Source organism: Echinops telfairi, unplaced genomic scaffold, assembly GCF_000313985.2.
Source record: "Echinops telfairi isolate 266 unplaced genomic scaffold, ASM31398v2 ScPeMD7_7467;HRSCAF=8505_1, whole genome shotgun sequence".
NCBI classification, from domain to species: Eukaryota; Metazoa; Chordata; class Mammalia; order Afrosoricida; family Tenrecidae; genus Echinops; species Echinops telfairi.
Window position 1 is genome coordinate 19,242,525 of NW_022111368.1, and position 13,021 is coordinate 19,255,545.

Below are 13,021 nucleotides of genomic sequence, written 5' to 3' on the forward strand. Positions count from 1 at the left end.
GAAAGAGCTTTCTAATGTTGCTGGGTGCACCACTGGGTGGGCTAGAATCGTGAACCTTTAAGTCAGCAGCGGGGAGCCATAACCATTTGCATGATGGGAATAGATTTTAGCGTTCTGAAGGAGGTACGATGCACAAGCTTCCAATGAGTGAGTAAACTTGTATGTCTACAAGGACACTCCAGATTTGTAACTTGATCAGGTAAGTGGGCAATGGTGGGATTCACTGGAGAGAACCCAGGTGAACTGGTAAATAGGGTGAGATGGGAAAATAAAGAGGGTGCTCATAGCAGCTGGTTGGAGATGCCGACAAGACACTGAGATGGGTCCAGTCGACAGATCCGGTTGGAGACCGATTTGGGGGAAGGGTCACCATCTTGGTCGTGAATGGCAGAATGAGGTGGAAAGCCAGGAGCAGAGGGTGCACGAGTGTTTGTAATTGTGATAGCTGACCTGACAGTGGAGAGGACGTGAGGACGCACTGCTCAGCCTCACACACCATTCGCCAAGACAATAAGCACTCAGAGGGATCAGAAGACGGGGAAGGCAAGATAGGAGAACGTTTCAGGAAATCGAGCGTAAAGACATCAGAGATCAAATGGAACAGTGCTGAAAGGTGCCCACTAACCTTTGCAGTTAACATCACTGGTGACTTTGGCAAGAACTATTCTGGTGAGGAGGTGGAAGCAGGCGCTGGCCGAGGCACGAAGAGAGGTGTGGGGTGCATAGGGGGTAGAGGCCAGGAGAAGAGGAAACAGACAGTGGCTGCCCGGGGGCTCCGCTAACCAGTACAGAATCCTGAGCCTGCTCCCAGACTGAGGGATCAAAGCCAGGGCAGGCTACCCAGGGGGACCCAGCCCGGGAGATCAGACAATGGGGTGGAGAGAGACTATATTCGACTGCCTTTCCGTTTTTGCCTTCCTGTATTTTGCAGTTGATTCTCTCCACTTTGTCATTTGTGTACGCTCGCGTTGAGAGGTCACTGCTGGTTCCACGCGTGGGTGTGAACACACGTCCTAAAACACCCACTCCGAGGAAATCACCCCCCTTTCCGTTTTGGAAGAGGGGCAGCCTGAGGTGGAGGTGGAGCCTGGGGACTCCGCGAGGATTTTCCTTCATTGCAAAGACAGACTTTCCCTCCATTAGGAAAAACTAGTGGTAAGAACGACACCTTTCGTTTCTAGGCGTTTATAACAATTTACCTCTCATTAAGTAGAATCCATTTAATGGGTAGGATAATTATAAGTTCAAATGTAAGCCTCAGAGACACCATAATCAGAATTTAGAACTGCATCTGCGATAGATGGGCAGGAAAATGTAATGAGTACGTCTGGTTCGTTCACGAGGCATTAAAATGCACATGAATCTCCTAGATGAAATTCAGGAAGGGGGCGGGCCCATCCCCTTCCCCTCTGGGCTGGGCTCGCCGTTGCCTATTAGGTTGTAAACTGCCCCATCTTGTGGTGATACAGTGGTACTAGCGGTTTAGAAACTGGGTGCTCTTACTCGTCCAATGAAAATCACTGTTGTCTCCTTTGTTTGAAAGTTTATGAATGGCAATGGCTGCGGCTTTGGAAGTAAATTGGGAGCCCTTTCTTCAGAGGTTGGGCTCCCCCCTCCAACTCTTCTACCCAGGGACTCTGGATCACCAAGAAAGGTCAATTAGCAAAACCATTCCATGTACTATTACACTAACATGTCATAAGGTGAAAACCCATCTCCAGAAAGCAAAAGCCAACAACTTCTTTATAAGACCAAACAAAACCCCTTCCTGCCGCATCGAAGAGATGAGCTAGAAAAGTGACGGCTACCTTGTTGACATGCTACATGCCTGCAGCACAGTGTCTGTCTGAAGTTACGGCACCCTTTCATGTCAAAGCAAGACGGTAACAGGCATCAGTCACCTTCTTCAGCTGTGCATAGGTTAACATCGTCAGATCCATTCCAAAAGCTTAAACCTAGTTGGTTCTGACCCATTGTGACCCCAACGGACAAAGAATTGCCCCCATTGGATTTTCAAGTCTGTACATTTTTCAGGGGCCAACTGCCAGTTTTCTCCCACAAAGCAACTGAGGAGTTCAAACGCTTAACTTTTTTGTTAGCGGCTGAGCACTTAAACCACTGTCAGAAAGACAGACACAATGGAGGGAAGGAGGAAGGGAAGAAAGGAATTTATTAAACAAAATCCTAAGAATAGTTTTCTGAACACATTTTCAGTAAAGGGCCAAATATTAAATATTTCCGGCTTTACAAGTGTTAATTTGCAGGGGTGTGAAGATGATCATGGTGTTAGGCTGTGTCCCCAGTAAACTTGACATGACAAACTTTCATGTATATACATTTAATAATTGGACTCATACAATTTTAACATGCTATAAAACATTCTTTCCCAACAATTTATACATATAAAAACACTTTTAGTGCCCAAGCTGCACAAAAACAGCATTTGGCACCCACTGCCCTCAAACCAGAACCAAATTCACCGCCACTGAGTTAATAGGATAGGGTAGAACTGCCCCTGTGGGTTTCTGAGACTGTAACTCTTTCCGGAAGTTGAAAGCCTCATCTTTCTCCCTCAGAGCAGCTGGTGGTTTTGAACTGCTGACCTTGCAGCCCAACTGACTAGATCACTTTAACTCTGGTTAGCTTCATGTGGTAGAACAAAGAATGTGCTTAGGAGAGGGGGGTGAGGGAAAATAGTACTGGCTGAAAATTTTTGCTTTTTAAGTTAACACAACTCTAGACTTTTAAAATAAGTTTTTTTAGTACAATCAATATATTAATTGTAATTTAGAAAATATTAGCTTTTGGATTAATCCTGAAATAAACAAATTTATTTGCTCATAGATACAAAAAGTCTATGAATAAGCTTACATAAACCTCAGACAATAAACAAAGGGTTGTCCATAACCACAACAGTTTGGAAAGAGTCTTCTGGAATTATTCTAGACACGTTTATATTTCACAGCCAAAAATAGCTGTAACACACACATGCTGTTTGATTTAATAGGTACCCATTTGCCTTTTCAACTTCAAATAAACTGGCCTCTTACCATCGTTCAGAAATGGGAGGTAGTCGATATTTGATCACAATAGCACACTGAAATAAAACCAGCATTCGTATAGCAGTCTCTCGGCCTTGGCCGCCTGCACTGGAAAAGGGAGTGAGAGGTGGTTCAGAGGCTGCACATGGTGGCCGCTCCCGGATCCGGTCCTCATGCGTTTTGACCTTCTTGCTGCCTGTTGTGGCACGCGTGGCGCCACTCGTTTGTTACCTGCATGGGGAAATTTTGGTTTTCACCCCCAAACTTAGAACTCAGTTATGAGTCAATACTGACTCACAATGACTGTCTAGGACAAAACAGAACTGCCTGGGGGGTGTTTCCAAGAGTGTACATTTTCATGAGAGTAGAAAGCCTCTTCCACAAAGCAGCTTGCGGCTTCGGACTTACAGCCCAACTAATCATGATCCCCCAGGTCCCTTCCACTGGAGACATTTAATGATTTTCTTCTTCTCCCCAAACTCAGAATCAAGAAAAGCAGCGGTTCTCAAAGTGTCTTCCCTGGGCAAGCAGCAAAGACCTTCACCAGGGACTTGTTTAAACCCGCTGCCCTCGAGTCTTCTGACTCAGTGCCCCTGTGTAAGATTGCTGAGCTATTAAATCGTTGTGGACCTTTAGGGGAGCGGGCAGTTTCACCTGTCTTCTCAGGAGCCCTCCTATCAAGCCTTCCAGGTGCTTCCGACACACCCTGAAGTTTGGGGACCCCTGAGGCGGCACATCAGTGGCAACATCCTATTCTGCGCATGCATCTCTCACCCTCATTGCTGTTGTTCACCATGTTCTCTCCACACAGTGTAACACTCTGTTGAATTGACATTTGTCGGCGACCTTTGATCGAGTCGCAGGGTAGGTGATCATCAACTTTAGATCAGCTACTTTCATTTGACTTCGGGGACTGACTTTCAAATTCGGGATTCAAAATCCAGAGACCCACCCTTGTCCGCTCCTTCCAATGCTGGGACTCTGGAGTCCCATCAGCTGTGCCCTACATTTCGAGGACTCCTTGCTTCCACCCCTAAGGAGCCTGGGTGAGACTGTCAGGTAAGCACTGGAGTGCTAACTGCAAGGTCAACAATTCGAATCTACCAGCTGCTCCTCAGGAGAAAGTCAAGGCTATCTGTGCCCCCAGTGATTCACCATCTCAGGAACCCTGTATGAGGGTATGAGTCCGAAGAGGTGTTGTCAAGAGAGATCAGTCCCTGGAGGAAGGACGTCATGCTTGGTAAAGTAGGGGGTGATGAGAAAGAAGGCCCTCACTCAGATGGACCGACTCAGTGCCTGCAACAACGGGCTTCGACCAGCGGTCCCCACCCATAACATGATTTCCGTTGCTACTTCATCACTGTCATTTTGCTACTGTGATGAACCGGCCGACCCCTGTGAAAGGGTCGTTCAACCCCGAAAGGGGTTGCGACCCACAGGGTGAGAACTGGCTGGGTTAAACAGAACAAGGGGAGGATGGTCGGGGATTGGGTGGTGTTGCCTTCGGCGGTACACAGTAGGGTCACTGAACTGGAACCGCCTGACAGCAGCAACGTGAGTGTCAGAATCGGTGATACGGCAGTGGGCCTAGGTTGGGTTGCCTTCCGCTCATGCCTACTGCAGTCTGTTAATGTGGCATGCCAGCCTTTTCCCAGAGAAAAACAGTGCTGTTCCATCTTTAATGAGGCCCTAGGGAGGCCACTTCGTCCACTTCCACCTTCTTCCTCTCCTCGTCTCTCTGCCCCACTCTCCATTGCCTCTTCCCGTTCAGGCACAGCATATTCCCACCACAGGGCCTCCCGGTAAGGGAACCCCTGTGTCTGGTGCTTGAAGCAACACAAAGTTCTCCTACACAGTGGGCAGTAAGTCCAACACCAGGTTTTGGGGAGGTTCACAAGCCCTTCATATCCAGGCTAGGGATACTCGTTGAGGGTTAGATCAAAAGGACAGAATATTATGTAAACTACTCATGCCTATAAATGTTTTGTTACTATTCTAAAGGATTAAAACTATTGGATTTCTGGGTAAGAGGCAAATTACTGTTACTCTGCTTAGTGAGCTCCTAAGTCAATAAAATAGACTTTAATAAGCTTACAGGTTTTACTACCACCCATTGACTCGGGAAGACGGGGAAGTGAAGCCTTTGACGGAGCTGGTGAGGCGCACAGGAAGCACCAGACTGCCCGAGGAACACACGCACCTTGGTCTCGGAAGCAGCACAGCCAGAATGCTCCGTAGAAGCAAGGATGGAGAGCCTGCGTCTCAAATACTTTGGACATGTTGTCAGGAGAGCCCCATCTCCGCAGAAGGGCAGCATGCTTGGGAGGGTGGAGGAGGAGCGGGCAAAAAGGAGGACTCTCTCAAGGTGGACTGGCACGCCGCCCACCACAACGGGTTCAAACACAACCATCGTGAGGAGGGCGCGGGAGTGGGCGGTGCTTCACTCTGTTGTCCACGAGGTTGCTGGGAATCCGAACCGTCTGGCAGCAGCAGAGGGCTTTAGTCCTAGAATGAACTGGGGATGGGCAGAGAGCAGGGTGCTAGCAAGGCACACTCCCCACCCGATTATTCCCGAGCCCACCAGGATGGCCCCAGGCTCCCTCAATCCTACAGCCCGGCTCCCATTCTCGTTCTCCAGGTGTTTTACATTCCGAGGGTGACACTGAACCTGCAATCGAAAGAAGTGATTTGGCGTCGGAGGTGGCTCACGCTGGCCTTCCAGGTCTCCCTCCACACCTGCTTCCCAGAATGTTTCCCACCCAGCCGGCACCGTCTCGGGGAAGGAGCCGGTGGAGGTAGGGCAAGATGTCAGCTGCCCCCTTTCCCCATCTCTCACTCAGAACCTTCTGGAGGGCTGGGTGTGGGGTTTACATGGAGGGCGAGATGAACGCGGAGTTGCTAGACACTATGCTGACTTTTGGGGAGGGAGCGTCTGGAAGTGGTTGTGGGTGCTCAGATGGAGAGGTCTCACAGCAGTCCAAGCTCCCCCCGCCCCCGTCACATACCACATGATTATAATATACCCTGGGCTTATGGCCTATTCAGGGAAATTATGCATAAAGATCAAAATGAATCCACTGTACCTTTTAAAGCAAGTCAGTGTTTTAAAGATAGGGACACACACACCAGCAGACATAAATTGTGTTAAAACAGCACTGAAATAATTCTGAATTTATTCAACTGCAGGAATGGATTGGACGAGGAATGCTTTCCCGGTGGCCTCTGAGTGGATTCTGCCCCACAGGGACCCTGTACTTGTCAGAGTAGAGCTGTGCTCCCCACAACAGGCCGTGGTTGCTTTGTTGGCAGGAGATTGCCAGGCCTGTCTTCTGAGGCACCTTGGGGTAGCCTCAACTGGTGACCATCTGGGGAGCAGCTGGCAGCCCCGCTCCACGGACGGGCGTTAGCAGACTGGGACCCCCTCGACATTACAGTCCAAGCCTCTCATGAGTCTATTACTGCAGCACGAACCAGTGGCATCTCTACTCTTTAGAAACTCATACTGTTCTGAAAGGACAGGATGGCCACGCGGACACAGTGCATGACGGCCTCCTTAACCTGCATGCTCGGCCACAGCTGCCTAACGCCCGCGAAATATTCCGTGATGGACGGAAGAGACACGGCCAAGGAGGGCCGAGAGGACAGCCGGCCCACATGGATTTCAGACATGCCGATTACAAGGACAATAACTTCCACATGCAGAGGCATGCGTGGCTCAGTTCCCCGGAGAGCCAGAAAAGCACCCCATGAGTATTGGGTGCCTTTGGATCAGCGGTTCTCAGTATGTGGGTCACAACCCCTTTGGGAGCCGAACAACCCTGTCACAGGGGTCGCCCGATTCATAACAGTAGCAAAATGACAGAGATGAAGTAGCAATGAAAATCATTTTATGGTGGGAGAACCACTGCTTTGGATTCTTTCCTGGGTTAGGAAAGGGCCCAGGTAGAACCAAAGGTGAGGCTGAATCAAGGGGCTAAGAAAACTCATGTCATTTGCCTGCCTCATGCTACCTGCCTGTCAGGATTCAATTCCTCCTTGAAGCCGTTTTGAACTTTTTTTTTCAGGTAACGCTGGCATTCCATTGTGCCAAGACCCTGGTGTGGAATGTCAGCCACGTCTCCACGGTCTGCGGTGAGAACGCTGCGGCTTGGCAGGGCCAAGCTCAAAGCCAAGGAGCTCCGAGGATGAGCCCGGCCCCGCTTCTCCCAGCACACCCCAGGCTGACGGAATCATTACTGCTCTCGCAGTCAACACTTCACAGCTGAGCACTTAATTGCCTTCTAATTGTTTTCTCTGTTTGTTGTGTTTCTCTAATTAGTCTCTAAACTCCGAGGACAGAAATTCTTGACTACTATTTTTCTGTAACCCCCTTACGACTGGACCCAAAGGAGTCATCGGGAAATCCACGTGGACTGCCCGAAGGCTCCAACGGGACACGCGAGACAAGCAGACCTGTGGCCGACTGATGAATCAGCTGAACACTTCGGGAGGGATTGGTCTGAGGCCCTCGAACTACTTGGCAACCATGTCTGTGCCGGGCACTGGGCAAGGTGAGTTGGGCACAGGCCCTGCCCTTGCTGAGCTCACAGCAATCCCAGCACTCATGACCTGGATGACGATAAACGAAGTGCGTGCTGTGGACGCCGAGGAGAGGTGGAGAGGTGGAGGGCAGGGGGCTGGCAGCGGGCAGTGGACCACACCTCCTCACGGGGTCTGATTTTAAAGAGATGTTCATGGACAGAAAGGCAGTTGAGGGAGAAGTACTGTTGGAGCCAAGGCACCAAGGTGTTTGAATGTGTGGCATATTTAGGGCTCGTCATCCTGGGATGGCTGGTGTGGAAGGTGCGGTGGGGAGGAGTTTGGAAAGGTAGGTAGAAGCCCTCTCTTTCAACAGTAAAGAAAATAGAGTTTAAGAGCGCCCCACCCCACCCCCAGGAACACTAGCGGGCCCAAGAAGATCCAGTTGCGCATCCTACAAGCCGACAGAGTATCTTTGACTTGAGAGCCCTCCTGTCTTACCTGCAAAATAGCTAGCCTTTCAGTTCTTCTCTCGTGACCATCAGATACCTGATCACTGTGGTTAGGTGCCCTTCATGAAGACCCTGTGCACAATACAACTAAATAGCGTTCAGTCCTGCGCCATCCTTTCAACTGTTACTGTTTGAACCCATTGTTGCAGCCACTGCTATCTATTCACCTTGTTGAGGGTCTTTATTAAAATTTCATGGACCCCTCCACTTTACTGATCACGATGTTCTTTTGCAGGGACAATCTCTCCTGATGACCTGCCCAACATATAAGACAAAGTCTTCCCATTCTCATTTATAAGGAGCATGCTGACTGTACTTCTTCATTCTTCTGCTAGTGAGTATTCTTAGCCGACACCATAATCCAAAGGCATCCACTTTCTTTGATCTTCCTGATGGACTGTCCAGCAGGCATACAACACAATTTGAAAATCCCATGGTTTGGGTCAGGTGGGCCTTAGTCTTCAAAGTACTTTCCAACCTTACAATAGGTCTCGTAAGCAGCTTGCTACAACACTCAACTTACTCCATTCTTCTGAACAAGGTCTCTTGCCTCTCCATCTTGAGAGCATATGGGGAATCGGCAGCAGTGAATCCCAATCTAGTTCTACCACTGAATTAGGAGCCTGTTCTGGATGGCCATGGAGGAAGGGGTAAGATTTCTCCTCTGCATATTGAGGTGCCATGATTAGGTTTTACTGAGAGCTCCATTCAGGTCCAGTATTCTATAGATTATGTCTCTAAAGTATGATGGGGCTTCAAAAGTTTCATGGAAAATGGAATTGCCCCACCCACTCTTTTTAGCTCTCTCTTCTGAGAAAGTTACAAAAGAAAATAGAAGAAAGAAGTTAAGCAATTTTTTTTAAATTTTTAAGGTAAACTTTACAAAGTAGCATTTAAAAATAAGCCACCTCCCAACTCAAAGATAAAACAAAAACTGCCTGGAAATGTTGCCCTCACATTGGCCAACAAACAATGCTGCACGCCTGCCACTTGTCAGGCCGTTTTCGCAGTGTTTCCTCTCCTGTCCCCATGGAGGGCTGGGGGAGCATGACACTTAGCGCTTCTTCCACGTAAACTTTCTGCGGGCTCCCTCTTGGCCTGGCTTCTTCCGTTCTCGGACACGTGGATCAGTAGTAAGTAGTCCAGCTGTAGAATAGAGAAGAGAAACATGTATGAACCATGGAAAATGCATGTTGCCTAGCAGGAAAGCAGTGGCCTGCATGAAATTATAGACACTGTTGGCAGAGAAGCAAACATGCAAAGATCCCCCAGACCTATAAATAACAAGTTAACAGCCTGGGAAAAACTCTGGGAAGCGGGGTACGTTCACTCTATCAGGATAGTCTTCCAGTTTTTAAGACATACGATGATTACATTCCTATTCCTGTCTGCTTTCCTTATTCTATGACTCCTTTCTGGTTTCTCAGTTTGGTCAACTGAAGAACCATCTGCTCTTACGTGGCCAGTTACTGCTCATTGCAAAGGAACTTATCCCACATGCTGATTTTTATAGACATAAATAATAAAAATAATAATAATAATAGAGACAAGAGGCAGAGAAGAAAAACTTAGCAGGTAGGACTGATCCTCATTATTAGTGCATTCAGAATTTGCTAATTTTCCTGCTTGTTAAAATTTATTTGCAATCTTCAAGTAATGGTCATTCACGGATCTGCACAAAACTGAAAACTTTGAGTCACACAGCATGTACATTCCCAGCTGAGATTGAACAAGGCCTTTTTGTTTCAGTTTTCAATGGTAAAAAAGGTATCCTTTTCATGGTGCATGTAAATCCGTGTTTTTTAAATTTCCATGCTTTTTATTGGTGATTTCACTGTTTAAATAGCCCCCACGGTTAGTGCAAATGCACCATCCAGTGTCACTAAGTTCAAGAAGGTTGTAATGGGCCTTAAGGAGAAATGCAAGTTGGATAAGCTTTGTTCAAGCTTGAGTTACAGTGCTGTGAGTTCAATGTTAGTGAATCAATGACATATACTAATCAAGGAGTCTTTAAACAGAAACACATCCAAAATTACGCATTATTTGGCTGATGAATATATTGTGACCAGAGGCTTGCAGGAACCTAACTCAGTATTCTCCCCAGGCAGTAATAACATTTGAGTACACGGTAACTCAGTATTCATGGTGACTTTATGAAACATAGCTACCATGAATAAAAAAATTAACTGTACAAATATCACATATTATACAAAGCACAAAAAATGATTCCTCAAGCATTTGTGAAAAGAAACTGTTTGATTGCTTTAATTTGCCTGATAATACAACTCCTTGGGATTTTGTTTCAAAATTTAGGAGTTCTTTTTTTTTTTAGTTATATTTTCAGCACCAGCAATGTATTCTATACTAATAAATTCACCAATTAACCCAGAAGCTCCCACTCTCTTAATCATCAGGAACAATTAAGATTTCTGGCAATGAAGAAGTTATTCTTTGCATAAGGTCCACATAGAGGAGTCCCAGTAAGTTAGTGACGACCACAGGTCACATGAAATACCAGTGACCATAACACTCTTAAATTGCTTGTACTCTTCTAAGAGTGTGTTTGATTTCATATTATGCAAGGTCTCAGGATTTACTTATAGATCCATTCATGGACACCTGTCAAGGGAAAACTTCAAACATATATACACCCCTAAATTTACTTGTACTTATAGAGTACAGAATAAAGTAACATCAACTTTTGACAAAATGCAAACAAGATCTGTCTAAATTCTGGCTTAAGCTATAAATAAAAATGTTTTATTACTTCCAGATATGCACAGGAACTTCAACTAGTAGAATTATAAAGGCCCTATCAATTTATTTTAATGACTAGATGTGAATCACAGGTAATGGTGAACTGTTTATATGCAAATGGGTTTTTAAGAGGCTTAACAAATGAACTGGGCTACAGAACAGGCAGCACTTCCGGTTCCACAGAGTAGCCAGCCCAGACAGGAGTGCTTGTTGAGATCCCCTAATCCACCCGTTCACTTGGCTAGGGAAGAAATACAGACCCAGAGGTGCCAAGTGACTCCCACAGCTGGCTAGCAGCACACTCAGCTGACACTCTGCATAAGGAGTGCAAAGATCACCTTCTGCTCGCATGTCCTCTGATGGACTGTAAAACTTACAGCAATGCCCAACGAAAGAACAGCCTGCCGAGTCTTTGTCACACTGCGCGGGGAGCCTGGCTTCACAACCAGCTTATATGGTCACACAGAATGGAGTTCAAAAAACAAAAATACTGAAGTAGCGGATGTGGAAACAATACAAATTTCCAGTAACTGTCGAAATTAATACCTTAATAGTTTTACCAATAAATCAAATAAGTATTACAAATTATCCATGACAAAATAAAAGCAGCCAACTTAGCTGTTAAATACAATAGAGCTAAGTTCTTATACCTTAAGGCCAAAATATGCTTTCCCAAACCTCTGGGCTGAACATTACATCAGGGCTACCATAGTCCACTCCATCCCCTTTTGCTAATTCAAGTTTACATCTTTTCTCATTCATTTCAAGTAATTAGTCCAAGAAAAGGAGGGCCCTTGGTAGTGTAGTAGTGATATGTTGGGCTGTGATCCATGAGGTCAGCAGTTCAAAACCACCAGCAAAAGAAACAGGAGTTTCTACTCCAATTAGGAGTTACAGTCTCGGGAGCTCCCAAGGGCAGTCCTTCCCTACCCTATAGGGTTGCTATGAATCAGCAGCCACTAGATGGCAGCGAGTTTGGCTTTCACTGGAGCCGTAGTGGCAACTTGGTCAAGGGTTGAGTAGTTTGGGCCTGCCAGTGGCTCTGCAGGCAGCGATCTACAAAGATTACAGCCAAGAAAAAGGCATGGGGCCCTTCTAACTCTGTCCTATAGAACTGACTCGATGGCACCCACCAGCAAAGGGACAGGAATCAGATCTCCTGATAGGGAGTATCAGGACAATCATGTCTTTCCAACTTAGACACCTACCTTGTCTCATCCACTCGACCTCATCCTCCGTGACAAAACTGCATAAGGCCTTTGCCGTTGCCAGGCGTATTGCTCCAGCCTGTGCTGACCTTCCGCTCCCCGAGACTGTGCAGGCCATATCATGTTTGCCAAGCCGGTCCAGGAAGTGAAATGGGAACATCAACTGCGCTCTAAAGCACAAGTACATACAGTGAGGGTTATGATAAACTGCTGACATTCTGACTGTATAAAAGCCCTACTGTGCATGTCAATCTCACATCTTTCACACCCCCCGATTAACCTATTAACCAAGACATAGAAACCCCAACAGTACTGCTGTTTAGAATAATGCTTTGTTAAGAGTCTTTTGGTTCATTCCTTTTACCTGGGGACAGTAGCACGTTTTATCTTGCACTCTTTTGTTGATGCCCTTTATCTCATGATATTTTACAAGGCTTGAAAATAACCTCATAATGAAATCTTACAGTTGGAGGACTCCATTAGTAAAAATGAGTCTAACTCCTCTGGGTTCAATGGCAGCGATAATGTAAGTTCCCAGGTGCTTACCAAATGCCATTTGGATTCACTAAATAGGCTACTATAATGTATTTGCATAATATATGATGCCCATCTTGATGTGCTTTTGGTTTTTAAAGTTACTGAAATGTGACTCAACTCTCCCACCCTCACTGAAACACATTCTAATACACACCTCTAAAATCCGGAATCCTGTGATTTTCCTGTTGACAAGTGACATCCTACACTACCAAGTCAGACTCAGTGGTCTATGAGGATCCACGTGATCCTGGGCCATTACTACCACTGTGTCAGAAGATGGCATATAACATGACCCTGGACCTGCCTTAGGCAGGTTATGTGCCAGATCCAATGCTCATAGCCACCTCTGCCACCCTCTTTGATTCTGCTATTTTGTCATCTCTGCTGAATTTCGCTTTGGAGAAGTCCATTTTCATTGTGTTTGCTTGCTTTGTCTAACACTTAAGTT

At 46.5% G+C, this 13,021-nt stretch overlaps 1 protein-coding gene across 1 annotated transcript in view; it reads right to left on the reverse strand.

Annotated features, from left to right (window-relative positions):
* Positions 1–8,213: 8,213 nt before the first annotated feature.
* MRPS9 (mitochondrial ribosomal protein S9) overlaps positions 8,214–13,021 on the reverse strand; it is a 62,780-nt gene continuing 57,972 nt past the window's right edge. The window contains exons 10-11 of the mRNA XM_004704335.2: positions 12,037–12,206; positions 8,214–9,217 (exon numbers count right to left, since the gene is read on the reverse strand). Of these exons, the coding sequence (XP_004704392.1) occupies positions 9,126–9,217; positions 12,037–12,206 (262 nt within the window). The 3' untranslated portion in view covers positions 8,214–9,125. The remainder of the gene's footprint in view (positions 9,218–12,036; positions 12,207–13,021) is intronic.